This window comes from Martes martes (assembly GCF_963455335.1).
Source record: "Martes martes genome assembly, chromosome: 8".
NCBI lineage: Eukaryota > Metazoa > Chordata > Mammalia > Carnivora > Mustelidae > Martes > Martes martes.
The window spans coordinates 137,046,684-137,061,862 of NC_137895.1; the positions used below are offsets into that span (position 1 = coordinate 137,046,684).

At 43.3% G+C, this 15,179-nt stretch overlaps 1 protein-coding gene across 2 annotated transcripts in view; it reads left to right on the top strand.

Moving 5' to 3' along the window:
* PRKCQ (protein kinase C theta) overlaps positions 1–1,997 on the top strand; it is a 177,252-nt gene extending 175,255 nt beyond the window's left edge. For both annotated transcript variants that reach the window (XM_080812404.1, XM_080812405.1), the window contains exon 18: positions 789–1,997. In XM_080812404.1, coding sequence (XP_080668530.1) covers positions 789–944 — 156 coding nt within the window. In that variant the 3' untranslated portion in view covers positions 945–1,997. The remainder of the gene's footprint in view (positions 1–788) is intronic.
* The last annotated feature ends 13,182 nt before the right edge of the window (positions 1,998–15,179 follow it).

Below are 15,179 nucleotides of genomic sequence, written 5' to 3' on the forward strand. Positions count from 1 at the left end.
AGGAATTTCCCTCAAATGTTGTCTAAAGAACTATTTGTAGGCGAAGCCACAGGCCATTGACCTCACCAGGCTATGAGCCCCCCTGAGGGGCTGACTCTCAGTTATGCTCATATATACAAAGGGGACCTTTTGATAACATTCAAAAAATTGAGCTATCCACCATAGAAAGCAGCATTTATAAACAGATGCTTGCTTTTACATTCTTTCTTTTGTTTTTCTCACGGACACCAGTGGACTGAGTGGCTTGAGGGAATCTAGCTACCTGTGGTCCCAATCTGTCCGTGGAAGACAGTCCAAGATGGTTAAAATAAAATTAACACGGGTAGAGGAACCAACAGTAGGGAAGGATATTCATATAAGGACAGAAATATATAATCTGAAAAACTCCTGCCCTCGGTTCCCACCCTTCATCCCTTCCCTCCTCCCCCTCCCCAAACTGTCCCTGAAGACTAAACAGGCACAGGTCAAATTTGAGCTCACTGCTGCTGCTACGTACCAATCCCGTTTCATGTAAACTATTAACCAGAAGCAGGAGATCCTATCTGAATGTATATAGTGAAGTTCCTTTCCATGAATCTAGTTGTACTATTGCTAAGTGAATGCCTCAAGATCTTGGAAGTGTTCCATAAATCCACACCTACGACCATCCGTAAGTATTACTTGTTTACCTGCAATGCCCGCCTTGTCAGACAGCGACCATAGCCTAGATAACAAAAACGAGGATAATTAATTCAGTGGCTGATTTTCTTCCCTTCTTCCCTCCACCCCTCCCTTAATCTCTCCTCAAGAAATCACCGTATGACTGCAGCAATTTCGACAAAGAATTCTTAAATGAGAAACCCCGGCTGTCGTTTGCGGACAGAGCCCTGATCAACAGTATGGACCAGAACATGTTCAGAAACTTTTCCTTCATTAACCCAGGGATGGAGAGGTTGATATCCTGAAGGACCTCCCCTGACACACGAGGGAATTTGCCTTTGTCTGCAAACCGGTTCCAGTGACGCTCCCTGGATTCCTTTTCACCTTGGGAAAGAAAAGAAACACTCAATAATACAGGCTGAGACCTTTTAGCTCCTCCCTGACTTCGTATCTGCAGCAGAAGCCAACTCCACTCTACTAGTAACCACGCCCTTCGGTGCCTCTCCTGTGGTCACTCTCGAAGCTAGGTCATTACTAACCATAGCTACCTACTGGCATGATGGTTCTCCTCTGCACTGTGGAAAGACCTGAAAAGTTCATACTGCCCTAAATCATGGCTCTTCCCGTGGCCACCAACGGCTGATCAATGACCTGAGGGGCACAGGGAGCACAGACTTCTCAAGACCGAAACAGGATGACACCAGCTGCAGGAGTGGACGTCATTCAGCCACAGACAAGAAACCACTGACCCGTTTGGTTCTGTTCGCATCTGTGGAAGTGTACATGGTGGTGGGGGCAGGCCTGGATCGGTTTTTTATGGGAATTCTTCACAATAAACATAGCTTGTAACTTGAGATTTACAAATCCATTCATTCTGATTAGCCCTGAAGTTCTCGGGAAGGAGGAAATGGGAAGTCAGAAGAGCTCATGTCACTGAGATGGAGGGTTTAATAAAACACCTGCCGTGGCCATCTTGTCAACACAGACATTAGAGTCAAACAAAGATAGAGTCATTCACTCCTCCCCATAGTCTTACCCCATCCGCCCATTCTCAGCTGATTTCAGTATCAGTGGAAGTCACTCATTACCATCCGCTTCACACTGTAACAAGAAAGGAAGTGCACAATTCTTCCAACAGAAGAGAAAACCAATCTCTTATTATACCCTTAAAGTTGATTTGATGACTCATTGGTCTCCCTTTAGGCATTATTCAAGATAAAAGACCCATGCATGCTACTGGTAGCAGTCGATCTTGTTTAACTAGAATTCTAGCTATACATTTTTAAGTATCTGTGCTGTTTGTATATTTTGATAAAATATTGTGACTTAATGATGAAGAGGTGGATATGTAAACCTGGAATAAAAGAAAGAAAGAAAGAAAGATGCCTCCTAATAGTTTAATTCCCTACTTGTGCCCCCAAGAACTTGGGTTTTGTCGGGCTTATATCAAAATGTAGCTAGCATTGAGTTGATGTTGTAAATTTTGGGAATCGTGAAAAATCCCCAAATGGGCGAGAAACTCAGGTGACTTCTAAGTTACTGTTATGTTCCTCTTTCCCTTCACCCCTAGATCTCCTGGGAGTGGTCCATGAGTGCTGCCTCGACTCCAATCCGTATCTCCAGTTCTATTCTTGTTTCCAGGCTTCAGTTTCCACTGACTTGCTGTATTTTCTTACAGCCTCAACCTCTCTTGTGTTTCCTAACTCTGTGACTGGCACCATCATGGGTCCACTTGTCCAGGCTCAGACCTCACAGTCATTGTCAACTATCCCTTCTCCCTATTTTTTTTAACCAAATCTTATCATTCTGCCTCTACAGTCTCTCCAAGACATACTTGTCCCTACTTTCTCTCCGGCTAATCATGTCCGGATTAGTCTCCCCATCCTAAGTCTTTCTCCCCATTTTAATTCATGGACACATCATACATTATAAACTACAGGGTAGGAATAACTTTTCCTCTGCTCTCTTGTGTTAAGAACCTGGGGCCTGCTGATTAAATTGACAAGAGAAGCACACTTTTACTTATATATGCTATACTCATATATGTAGGAGTGCCCAGTGATGGATAATTCAAAGAGTAGTTAGAATTTGGGATTTAAATACCTGGCTTAACAGGATAAAGTAGGGTGGGGGAGAGAAAAGGCTCCTATGGGAAGGACAAATAGGTTTCTTTAAGGAACATAAATGGGGTTTAAGGAGAACATTACAAACTTTCAGAAGTTTGTAATGATGCTTGTCTATAGAGGTATGAGTGTTCTGCCATCTTCTTCAGGGCCGTAACACCCCCCCCCAGAGGGAGGACTTATGGTAAGTAGGTTTACTCTTGGTCTCACTCCTACAAACAGACCCACCGTGAAGGAGAAATTTTTGGCAGTTCTCAGAAATTTCTGCGTTGGTCAGATAAGGAAAGCTCCAAGAAGGCCTCTTCCTGCATCTGTTGAATCCCAAGTGTCTTTAACTTAAAATAATATTTATTATTTATGAAACATAAAAATATGATCTCTAAAAATCAGTTTTTAATCCCATTCATGTTCAAAACTCTTTGTAATCTTCACTGGTTAGTGAAAACCCGTACAGGGCCACCCATTCTGTCCTCCACCTCTCTACCTGACTTCCCATTTCCACCTGTCATTCACCTGTGCTCCAGTCAATCTGAATTTCTTAGCACTGCCTATAAACTCCCACCAATTCCCACCTCTGGGACTCCCTGATACTGGTTTTTCAGCCTAGAATGCCCATTTCCACACATTCAACATCTTTCTGTCTCTCAAGACCCAGTTCAGTTGACACGTCTGCCATTAAGTTTCCCAGTCCTGGGGTATCCCATGAGCTGTTGTAGAAAGATGGTAGCTCAGTCATGATTACAGCATTGCAGAAGTCACTGACTTTCCTGGATGGGATTTTCTCACCTATAAAATGGAGCACATTATCGGTAGTGTAATGGGTCGTTGTGAGAATAAAAGATGATCTGGCACAGTGGGGGACCTTAGTGCATGCTTCCTAAATGAGAGTTACTGTGGTGCTTTCAAGTTGGTCATGAGCCTGCCAGGAGGTATCTGTATCTGTATGTACCTACCTACCCACCTACCTCCCTATCTAAAGCGATAGACAAGTATCTACAAATGTACCTTAGAGATATTGTGGGTTTGCTTCCAGACCACCACAGTAAAGCAGGTATCACGATAAGGTGAGTCAAGTGAAGTTTTTGGTTTCCCAGTGTATATAGGAGAGTTATAATTACACTAGACTGTAGTCCATTAAGTGTGCAATAGGGTTGGGTCTTTAAAAAAAATCAATGTATGTACCTCGATTTAAAAATATTTAACTGCTCAAAAATGCTAACCATCATCTGAGCTTTCAGTGAGTCATAACCTTTGTTGGTGGAGGGTCTTGCCTCGATGTTGATGGCTGCTGACTAATCAGGGTGCTGGTTGCTGACGTTTGGGGCGGAGGTGGCAAATTCTTCAGTAAGACAACAATGAAATTTGCCACAGCAACTGACTCTTCCTTTCACAAATGGTTTCTCTGTAGCATCTGGTACATTTGACAGCATTTTACCCATACGGAACTTACTTCAAAATTGGAGTCGATGCTCTAAAACCTTGCTGCTGCTTTATTAACTTAAGTTTATGTCACAGTCTAAGTCCTTTGTCATCATTTCAGCCATCTTCATAGCATCTTCACCAGGAGTAGATTCCATCTCAAGGAACCACTTTCTTTGCTTGTCCATTAGAAGCAACTGCTCATTCGTTCAAGTTTTATCATGAAATTGTAGTAGTTCAGTCCCATCTTCAGGCTCCACTTCTAATTCTGGGTCTCTGGCTGTTTCCACCTCATCTGCAGTGACTTCCTCCACTGAAGTCTTGAGTCCCTCAAAGTCGTCCAGGAGGGTTAGAATCAACTTTCTTCAAATTCCTGTGAGTATTGCTATTTAGACCTCTTCCTATGAATCACAAATGTTCTTCATCGCCTCTGGAATGGTGAATCCTTTCCAGTGGGTTTTCAATGTACTTTGCCCAGATCGATCAGAGGAATCACTATCTATGGCAACCATAGCCTTATGGGATGTATTCCTTAAACAAGACTTGGAAGTCAAAATGACTCTTTGATCCATGGGCTGCAGAATGGATAGTATGATAGCAGGCATGAAAACTATTAATTTTATTGCCTGTCTCCATCAGTGCTCTTGGGTAACCAGGTACATTATCAATAAGCAGTCATATGTTGAAAGGCATGTTTTTTCCTAACCATCGGGTCTCAACGGTGGACTTAAAATATTCAGTAAACCGTGTTGTAAGCAGATACGCTGTCATCCAGGCTCCGTTGTTCCATTTATAGGGCCCAGACAGAGTATATTTAATATCAGTCTTAGGGTTTCTGGAATTTTCAGAATGGTCAGTGAGCACTGCCTTCAGCTTAAAGTCACCAGCTACATTCACCCCGAATAAAAGAGTCAACTTGTCCTTTGAAGCTCTGAAGCCAGGCATTGACTTCTCTAGCTGTGAAAGTCCTAGATGGCACTTTCTTCCAAGAGAAGACTGTTTCATCTACGGTGATAATCTCTTGTTTAGTACAGCTACCTTCATTGTCTTAGCTAGATCTCCTGGATAAATGGTGGCCTCCTTTTGCACTTTTATGTTACGGAGGCAGCTTCTTTCCTTGAAGGTCGTGAATCCATTTCTGCTGGATTCAAGCATTTCTTCTGCAGCTTCTCCACCTCTCTCAGCCTTCGTGGAGTTGGAGAGAGTCGGGGTCTTGCTCTGGGTGAGGCTTTGGCGTAAGGGAATGTTGTGGCTTGTTTGATCTTCTATCCAGACCCCTAAAGTTTGCTCCGTATCACCAATAAGTCGGTTCTGCTTTCTTATCACTCATTTAGTCACTGAAGTAGCACTTGTAGTTTCCTTCAAGAATTTCCCTTTGCATTTCCAACCTGGCTGACCGTTTGGCGCAACAGGACTAGCTTTCAGCCTCTGTTGGCTTTCAACATGCCCTTCCGCGCTGAATTTACTCATACCTAGCTTTTGATTTAAATGAGAGATGTGTGGACTTATTTCACTTGAAAACTTAGAGGCCATTGTAGTGTTATTAACTGGACTAAACTCAACATTATTGTGTCTCATGGAAAAGGAAGACCAGGGGGAGAGAGAAAGAGAGATGGGGGAATGGCCAATCAATGAAGCAATCAAAACCTACACAACATTCATGATATATTATACATATTATATAAATATTACGTTTGCCATCTTATATAAGGTGCAGTTCATAGCTATAGTTATACCACAGATCACCATGACAAATAAAACAAGTGAAAATTTTGCAATGTTGCAAGAATTACCAAAATGTGACAGAGACACAAAGTGAGCAAAGGCTGTTAGAAAATAGCGCTGTGGATGCAAGCCTGCCACAAATCTTCAATCGGTAAAAAATAAATAAAAGAATGAAAGAAAATAAAGAAAAAATGCATATCTGTGATACCAAACAATCAAACAACATATGCTTCAAACAAGATATGCTCATTTGAAGATGGATAGACAGGCAGACAGATATATCTATCTATATCTTTAGACAGATGTTTAGATAGATTTGAGGTATATCACCTGTGTCTTATAAATCAAATTGGCAACAAGAGAAATAGCTATTGACTGTCTCCACCAAGCAGTGCAGAACAGACCCTGTGACGTTACCGGAGAGGCTGTTGCCAGCCACTTTGCCTTGATCATGTGAAGTGACTGGAAAAAAGAGAATCTAGCAACTTGAGTTAAAATGGAATTCTTTTTTAATCGCCTGTCTCCTGGTTATTGGGTGGTCTCCAAGCTCAGAACGGCTTACAGGTGGAGCCCCCTAAGTTAGTCTCCCATCCCGCCCCTTGTGGAGAGATTGCTGAAAACTTGGACCACATCCGGTCCACAATAATTCCAGCCCTAGCCAGGGTGAGGACAAACACAAGTTAACAAGAAGGCGCTTAATTCTCCCTGTTGAAATGAAGGGGAGAGACCTCTTCCCCTCCTCTCCCTTTTCTTTCAGAACCTCTCTCTGTCTTTTTCAAAGGTATGTAAAACTTTACCATGGCGAATTAATCTTTTGCAGGTCTCACAATTCAAGAATGTTTACTCGCTGACCTGGGAACCATCCTTTTGAAATGCAAACATCAAGGGAGATAGCTCCCCTGTATCCCAGTTCCTTTGGGAGGGTAAGAGCCTAACTTTATCGGGCGCCTGGCTTCCATTTGCAAAACTACCTCCTGTCCTAAATATACAAGGAATCCAATCTGTTTCTCCCCGGGATAAAACCAGCGCAGATCGTCTCCCCAGTTCCCATGAACTACGTGTGCCAAAAGATGCTGTAACTTCCTCTTGTTTATCTTGAGAACACGCATTTAGCAGAGATCCTATCTGCTTCAGTGCATAAGGGCGTCTCTGACTCTACCATCTCTTAGCAGATCACCTGTGATGCATGTTACAGTCTGGTTTAATGTCTACTCAGTAACAAAACTGTGTTCTTTCTCTCCCAACCCTGTGGAGAGTTTTTCTGGATCGAGAGAAGATTTGGGGTTTGTAAATTACACTACCCCAACACTAGCTTCTCCTCGCTGTCCATCTACGGAGGGGATGTGGGAAGAGACAAGAAGCATTTTTGTAACTACCTGCCTTAGTCCAGTCACCCTGAAGACAGCCTGGTGTAAAAAAAATTCTAATACTCTATTTAAAGGCGCACTCTTGTGCTTCCTCTTAAACCCTTCTTAAATGACCAGAAAACCGTTTGGTCGGTCTGTTATTTCTCAGACATTTTCTTTTGCTCCCCAATCAGAAAATCATTCAACAAATATTTATTGGGCACCTACGATATGCCTAGAAGTACCTGACTTGTCTCCAAGACCCTTCCAAAAAACTCTGTGACTTTTCCTTCTGCTTCCTGTTCCATCCAAGAGGTGCGCTGCTCAAGAATTTGTAGCCGAAATTTGGCAACTGCAGTTGTCAGACACATGATCTTTTTTTTTTTTTTTAAAGATCCCATTTATTTGACAGAGAGAGATCACAAGTAGGCAGAGAGGCAGGCAGAGAGAGAGGAGGAAGCAGGCTCCCCACTGAGCAGAGAGCCCGATGCGGGGCTCGATCCCAGTGACCCACTGAGCCGCCCAGGCGCCCTGATCTTTTTAATCTATGTATTTTTCTCCCACACACTAAAAACTTTTTTTCTTAAATGGCGACACTAGTCCTTAAGCAATTCCCTGAAGCTGTCTGCGGGCTGGTCTGGCTTGCAGAGAGCACCCCTTGCCCTGAGTGGTGAGGAAGGCGGATGAACTTCTCCTGTCTTCAAGGCAAGGTGGTGCGTTAGTTTGTAGTCAGACTCAGCCGTTCTCTTCCTGGTAACAACCTCCGCGCTGTTGCAAAGACTGCCCACGTGAGGCCTGACCGTCAGGGGACAGCAGGCACACCGACAGACCAGCAGGAACATGAGGAGTCACAGAAGACCAAAGACAGAAAAGCACATTTCAGCCAGATTTCCAGCGCTGCAAATATTTGGATCAGGAGTTTGCGTGTCATTCCGTGAGCAAAGGTGGAGCCAACTGAAATTATGCCAACAAAGCACCACGGAATCCTCAAGGCATAAGCACCAGCAACACAAGTGAAAAAAATCTTAATTTTTTTTTTTTTTTTAAAAAGCACTTTCTGCTGACCTGGAAGCGAATTTTCTGAAGCGAAGAGCCACTCAGAGTTTCCTACACATGAGATCATATCATCTGAGGAGGAGTTCTCAGCCCTCACACCCCCACGAAAACAATGAGTGAACAATCATTCAGGGAGGCAAGTAGCTGGGGGTGGGGGGGGGGGCTCTTGAATAAACTGAGAAGCGGCAAGAACCCTGGGGAGGACGAAAAACCAAGGATGGTCACATGGAAAAGTAGCGCTGACCCACTTCAACAGTGCGGGGGGTCGTAGGGGCACCAACCTCTGGGCAGTCCAAAACCCGTGAGGAACGACGGACTCGCCCAAAACTTAACGATTAATAGCCTCCTGCTGACCAGAAGTCTGACCGATGACATGAACAGTTGGTTAACGCTTGTTTTGTATATTATACATATTATATCCTGTATTCTTACAATAAAGTAAACTAGGGGGAAAAAAGTGTTAACAAAATCGTAAAGAAGAGAAAATGCATTTACTGTACTGTACTTATAATAATAATTTAAAAATTCCACATAGCTCTGGGCCCGTGCAGTTCAAACACAAGCAGTTCAAGCGTCAGCTGTAGGGGCGTCCTATCGGCGCCACTGCTCCGCATCCTGGCACCGCTCAGCAGCAATGAATCTTGTGGGCACAGCTTCTCCCCGAGGAGGAAAAGGAGAGCAGGAGACTCCAAAACCCTGCACGCCAGCGACCCCCACCAGCCCCTTCACTACTGCACACACCCCTGCTAAGGGACTAATACCCAAACTATATAAGGAACTCACAGCACTCAACAGAAAAAAAAGTTTTAATGGTCAAAGGACATACAGAGACATTTCTCAAAAGAAGACATACAGATGGCCAAAACGTAGGTGAAAAGGTCCTCGACATCACTCATCATTAGGGAAACGCAACTCAAAATTGCAACAAGATACCACCTCATGCCTGTCTCAGAATGGGTAGTTGATATCAAGAGGCTGAGAAGTGTTAGCAACGATGCGGCGAAAAGGGAACCCTCGTGCACTGTTGGTGGGCGTGCAAACTGGTGCAGCCACTGAGCAAACCAGTATGGGGGCTCCTCCAAAAACTATCCATAGGACTACCCTGTGGTCCACTAATTCCACTTCTGCATATATGTGCAAAGAAAATGAAATCCATACCTCAGGGAGATCTGCACTCCTATGTTCACTGTAGCATTATTCACAATGGCCTAAATACAGAAGCAACTTCAATGCCCATTAGTGGATGAATGGATGAAGAAAGTACGCTGCATATATATAACGAATGTTACTTAGCCTTAAAAAAGGAAATTCTGCTATTTGTAACCACATGGGTGAATTGGGAGGACATTATACTAAGTGAAATAACCCAGAGAGTACTGTATGACCTCGTTTACATATGCAATTTAAAATAATTACACTCATAGAAGCAGAGAGTAGAATGATGGCCATGAGGGGCTGGGACAAGGAGGAAATGGTGAGATTCTGGTCAAGGGATACAAAGCTGAAGTTATGCAAAATGAGTAAGTTCTGAAGTTCTAACCTAGACCAAGGTGACTCTAATTAACAGTGGTCTTGTGTACTTGAAATCTGCTAAGAGAGTAGATCTTAAGTGTTACCCCCCACACACAAGCAAGTATGTGAGGAAATGCATATGTTAATGGGCTCGTGGTGAAAACTTCACAATGTATACATATATCAAAACATCAACTTGTACACCTTATGTATATACAAGTTTTGGCAATCATACCTCAGTACCACTGGGGAAAATTTCTTTTTAATTTTAAAAAAGAAACTCAAACATAAATACGATGAGGTAAATAATCTCTCTGTATTAAACTATCCTTATATATGCTTCATCAGCTGCTTATTTTGTGTGAGTGAGTTTCTAGCTAATGAACGAAGAAGCACATGCATCTCAGCCTTTTGCACCCGGAGGTCCTGAGGCATCGATGCCAGAAAAGCTGATTCAGATTTTACAGAAGGAAGACGCTAAGAGGAGAAAAGCATCGACCGGGAAGATGGAGTGACAGAGTCGCTGAGCAGAATTAGAGTTCAAGCACTTGGCTCCCCCGTACCTTGGCCTCCACATCCCTGTGTCCGGCTGGAGGCCCTGAGGTTCTAAAGATCGTTCACAAAGAGCTCTCTGCTGTTCCTTGGTGGGAAAGCCACAGCGGCTGGACACCTGCATGCAGAGAATGTGGAAACCCATCCCTGCCCCCTCACTTACGCTACTAGGGCAAGAGGAAGATCAAGTACCCATTCTTCCCATCAGAACAAAGACGGGTTGCGGCTGCATCCAGCTAATTCTGCCCAGGCTGACAAATCAGTCCAATGGGGCTCTCCAACAAGTTCTTCATATTTTAAGTACCTGTTACACTGATTTTTAGAATGAATTTGAGACCAGTTTTATTTTTGGCCAATGCAGTATTCTTGGCCTTTTCAGAAGTGATGTTCCTTCTGATGCAGAAGATGATTAAGACCTTTAATTTCATGCTCACAGACTCATGGTCTCTGGGTCACAAACCCACTCTTTCCTTTAAAGGCAGCTCTATTTTTCCCCAGACATCCTCACCTTATATTACTGTAAATCTTACACACATTCCTTCCAGATGTGTGTGGGAACTCTGAGAATAAATCTGTGTCCATTCTGGTTTCTTTGTTCATTTCGTGTCACAGCTTCTGTGACAAAAGCATATTTAAAGCATTCATATATACTTAGGTAGACTATTTATAGCAGTGTGTGATGGTCTGACTTCTTAAAATGGGATGAAAGTGTTCTGTTAATTTAATACAGATTCTGATTTCCAGAGAATGAACTTCTAGCCTTGAATGCGGAGCTTTACCTCTTCTCTGGATCTTGTATCATCTTCCTAGAAAGCAGGATGGAGGCAGATGGCCATGGCCTCCTGAAATTATAAAGGACTTCATTACATTTCAGAACTGGAGGATTCTTAGCTATCCAAGCCCCTCAGTTTGCATTTAAGGAAACAAAGCTTCTGGAAGACAAGTGCCCCTGCCCACCCACCCCCCCCCAGACAGCCTCCCAGGCCTGAAGGTAGAATGCCATTTCTGAGCTCCTTCTTCTGGGTCTGAATGACTCAATCCATTGCTCCTCAACCACGCAGAGCAACATGGATTCCAAACTTTCCACACCAGAGCTTCAGCTCAGAAAAGGGGAGTTGGGTGAAGACACCATACTTATTAAGCATCTGATGTATTAGGAAGAGAGAAGATACACACAGAACCCCATGAGTCAGGTATTACAATTTTAAACCCATTTCGCTATCCTATTTTACAGCTAATTACCAAGGCAAAATTTGGACCCAGGTCTCTCTAATTTCAAAGCTCCAACCCTTATCCTGACAGCATGTTTTTCCTAATTCTCTCCCTTTTGGAACTAAACTGTACATACTCTTTCCGTGTGGGGCCATTCCCTCCATGTTACACCACCAACCATCCCTCACCAAAGCTACATCCCACCTTGTTGACATGGAAGAACCATTGTCACTGCCCTCAGGGGACAGTCTAGCAAGTTCTCTCTCCCCAGCACCTTCTTTCATTTTTCATCACTGCCCAGTTACAAAGGCAGGGGAGGGCAGGCGAGTGTGTAGCCACCATGTTACTCTCCCTCCTCCCTCAGAGATGCTCTACCCATCATCTCGACAAGTCAGTCTATTTACAGAGGATGCGGCAATGAGAAAATAACCAGACCACTATGCCTTTCCCTCCCTTCCGGGCCAGTAGAGAGGAGAACAAGCAATTCTGTCAAAGGCAGAGCAAGTTATACTGATCATGAGAATCCTCTTCCTTATAATTATTTTCCTGAGTCATGTTGCCAAATTCCATAAAGGGTATGTTCAAATTCTGTTCACCCCTCTGCTACAGACTTTGTCCCCCCAAAATTCGTATGTTGAAACCTAACACCTAATGTGATGGTGTTAGGGTAGTGTTAGGAGGTTACTTTTGGCCAGTAATTAGACCAGGAGGGTGGAGCCCTCATGAATGGGATCAGTGTCCTTGTAAATGGACCCCAAAGAGTTCTTTTGCTCTTTGTACCCTGTGAGTTACACAGCAAGAAGATGGCCATCTGCAACCCAAAAGAGAGAGCCTTTACCGGAACTCGACCCTGCTAGCACCCTGATTCAGACGTCCAGTCTCCAGAACTGTGAAAAAACACATCTCTGTCATGTATGAGCTCCCCAATCTGTGGTACTTTGCTATAGTGTTTCATATAGACCAAGACACTCTCCAAAGCTGAATGCCTCTGGCACTTCAGATAGCCTGGCAAATTATTTGCTCCTCGGGCTTCAGGGAGAGACATTAAGTGGCCAAAGAATGAGATGAGAGCCCTCTGATCACACAGGCAACTGGTACTAGGGCTGGAAATGGTGCGAGGCAAGGTTGCCCCAAGTGTACATCATTACCCATGGAGTACGGTCCTAGGACTGTCTGAAAACCCTCCTTACAGTTCAAAACACTCCTACCAAAAATAAGATCCCGCAGACTGATGCCTGTTTAGAGTTGGTAAGAACTTGAAAAGAGCCAGGGCACCTACTTCTGTGACCAGAAACATAGATCACCCCAGATCGCTGAAACAGAGGAAAAGGCACAAAAGAGGAGGCAAGGAGGAGGAAAACTACCTTTGGGGATGTTGTAAATTTGTTAATCTTCAGAAGTACTAGATCTGCGAGCTCTGGTGAAGTATTCTCACCCATAGCAGTGTGGGGAGGGCAGAGAGAGACAGCTACTCTACAGAAACTGAAGGCACAACAGAAAAGAAAAGGACTAGCTATCCTTCAGCTTCGTATTCTTCTAGTTTGGAGTGTGTGGAGAAAGCACTTGTCAGCTCTAGGTAACAAGAGAGCCCTAGGACAGAAGGGGGTGGGGGCAGGAAATGTAAATGCAATCTCAGCAAACTGGTATGTCCAGACATCGGACCTCAAGATTAGACTTCCACGGGAAGGTCATCATGAGGCTCCAGGGACCATAATGATATCTAGACATCATGACAATTCCTGCCGTAAGACCCATAGGCCTCCCTTCCAACAGTGACCCAGGAAATAAGAACAAATTAGTATTTGTTGTTCAATGAGGCATGACATGCTATATCTCATCACCCTAGATAATGGCTTGGCACCATTTCACTCATTCATTCATTCACTCATTCATTCATTCAGAAAACCTGGAGCACATTCTCTGTCTTGAAGTTTAATTCCACAGCATCCAATGAATACAGAATGTAGGTCAAATATGGTGCTAGATATGAGGTAATCCCTGAGGAGGACGCCCAATTTGTACTTTTGGGGTGTGCGCGGTAGTCAAACATACAATTTTCTTGATGAAAATTGTGTGTTTCATAAAGTATGAAACACAGCGGGTGCCAGGACTGCATGAGGTGGGGGTAGTAAATTAAACAGTGAGTCAAGGAGGGCCTTCCTGGTGAAGAGGTATTTAAAGTGACGTGAATGATGAGGTAGTTGGGGAACTAAGGAACGTCCGGAAAATCTGAAGTGAAGAGGAAGGGGGCAACAGGCAGGTCTGCCCGCATGTCACAGCTCAGGAGGCTAGACTTGATCCTACAGAAATCAGGAGGCGAGCAGTAGGGAAGCAACATGATCAGATTTCAAGTTAGGGAAGACTGAGCTAGAAGAGGTCCTGAGAAGAAGTTGCCTAGGGGGGGTGGAGGTGGAAAGGAGGCACTTTCCAGATGCCTGGTATTGTGTCATTCCCAAATTCTCAAGTAAAATTATTTTGTTTTGCTATTATCTGTGGCTTAAAATTATGTAAATGAAGTTTACGATCCAAAGTCAAGTTATTACTAAAAACTTATTCAAAAAAAAAAAAACATTTACCTACTCTAATAAAGAAAGACCTCTAAGATTTGATAGGGAGTCCTTTCTAGGAGATAGTGGTAGGTGAAAAAAGAAAAATGCAAGAATATACAGTTGAACCTTGAATGGCACCATGGTTGGGGTTCCTGCCACCCTCCCCTGCAGTCGAAGATCTGCATATAACTTTTGACTCCCCCAAAACATTACAATAGTCTACTGTTGCCTGGAAGCCTACCAATGACATTAACCCGTTGACTAACACACATTTACATATTCTATGTATTTATACTATGTTCTTACAGTAAAGTAAGCTAGAGAAAAGAAAATGTCATTAAGAGAAAATGATAAGGAAAGCATGCCTGGGTGGCTCAGGTGGTTAAGCATCTGCCTTCTGCTCAGGCCATGATCCCAGGGTCCTGGGACAGAGTCTGCATCAGGCTCCCTGCTGAGCAGGGAGCATGCTTCTTCCTCTCCCTTTGCCTGCTGCTCCCCTTACTTGTGTTCTCCTCTCCCCTCCCCCGTCAAATAAATAAATAACATCTTTTTTTAAAAAAAGGAATAAATAAGGAAGAGAAAACACAAGTACAGCATGTACTATAAAAAATCTGCATATAAGTGAACCCACGCAGTTCAAATCAATATTGTTCAAGGGCCAACTGTACATAGTTTGCTATGTATATATACATTTTTTTAAGGGAAGAGGTATACACATTCGCTTATCATTGCATGAAGAAGCACAAGAAGGATAAGCCAGAAAACACCAAAGGTAGTTACCTGCAAGGGAAAAAGTGACAGAAGAGATTTGGGAAAGAGTGGCATTCTCTGAGAACACCTCTTGTAGAGTTTTGACTTTAGAAAGTGTACTGAAGATCATTTTAAAAATGTAAAAAAAAAAAAAGAAAAAGAAAAATGCAAAACAAAATAACTATATATGTTTATATCTATACAGTTATAAGTCCTATATTAATAAATGTTTTTACGCAATTAGCAAATATTTAAAAAAATAAAACCCATGAGAGTTAAAAAGAAAAAGTGGGCTG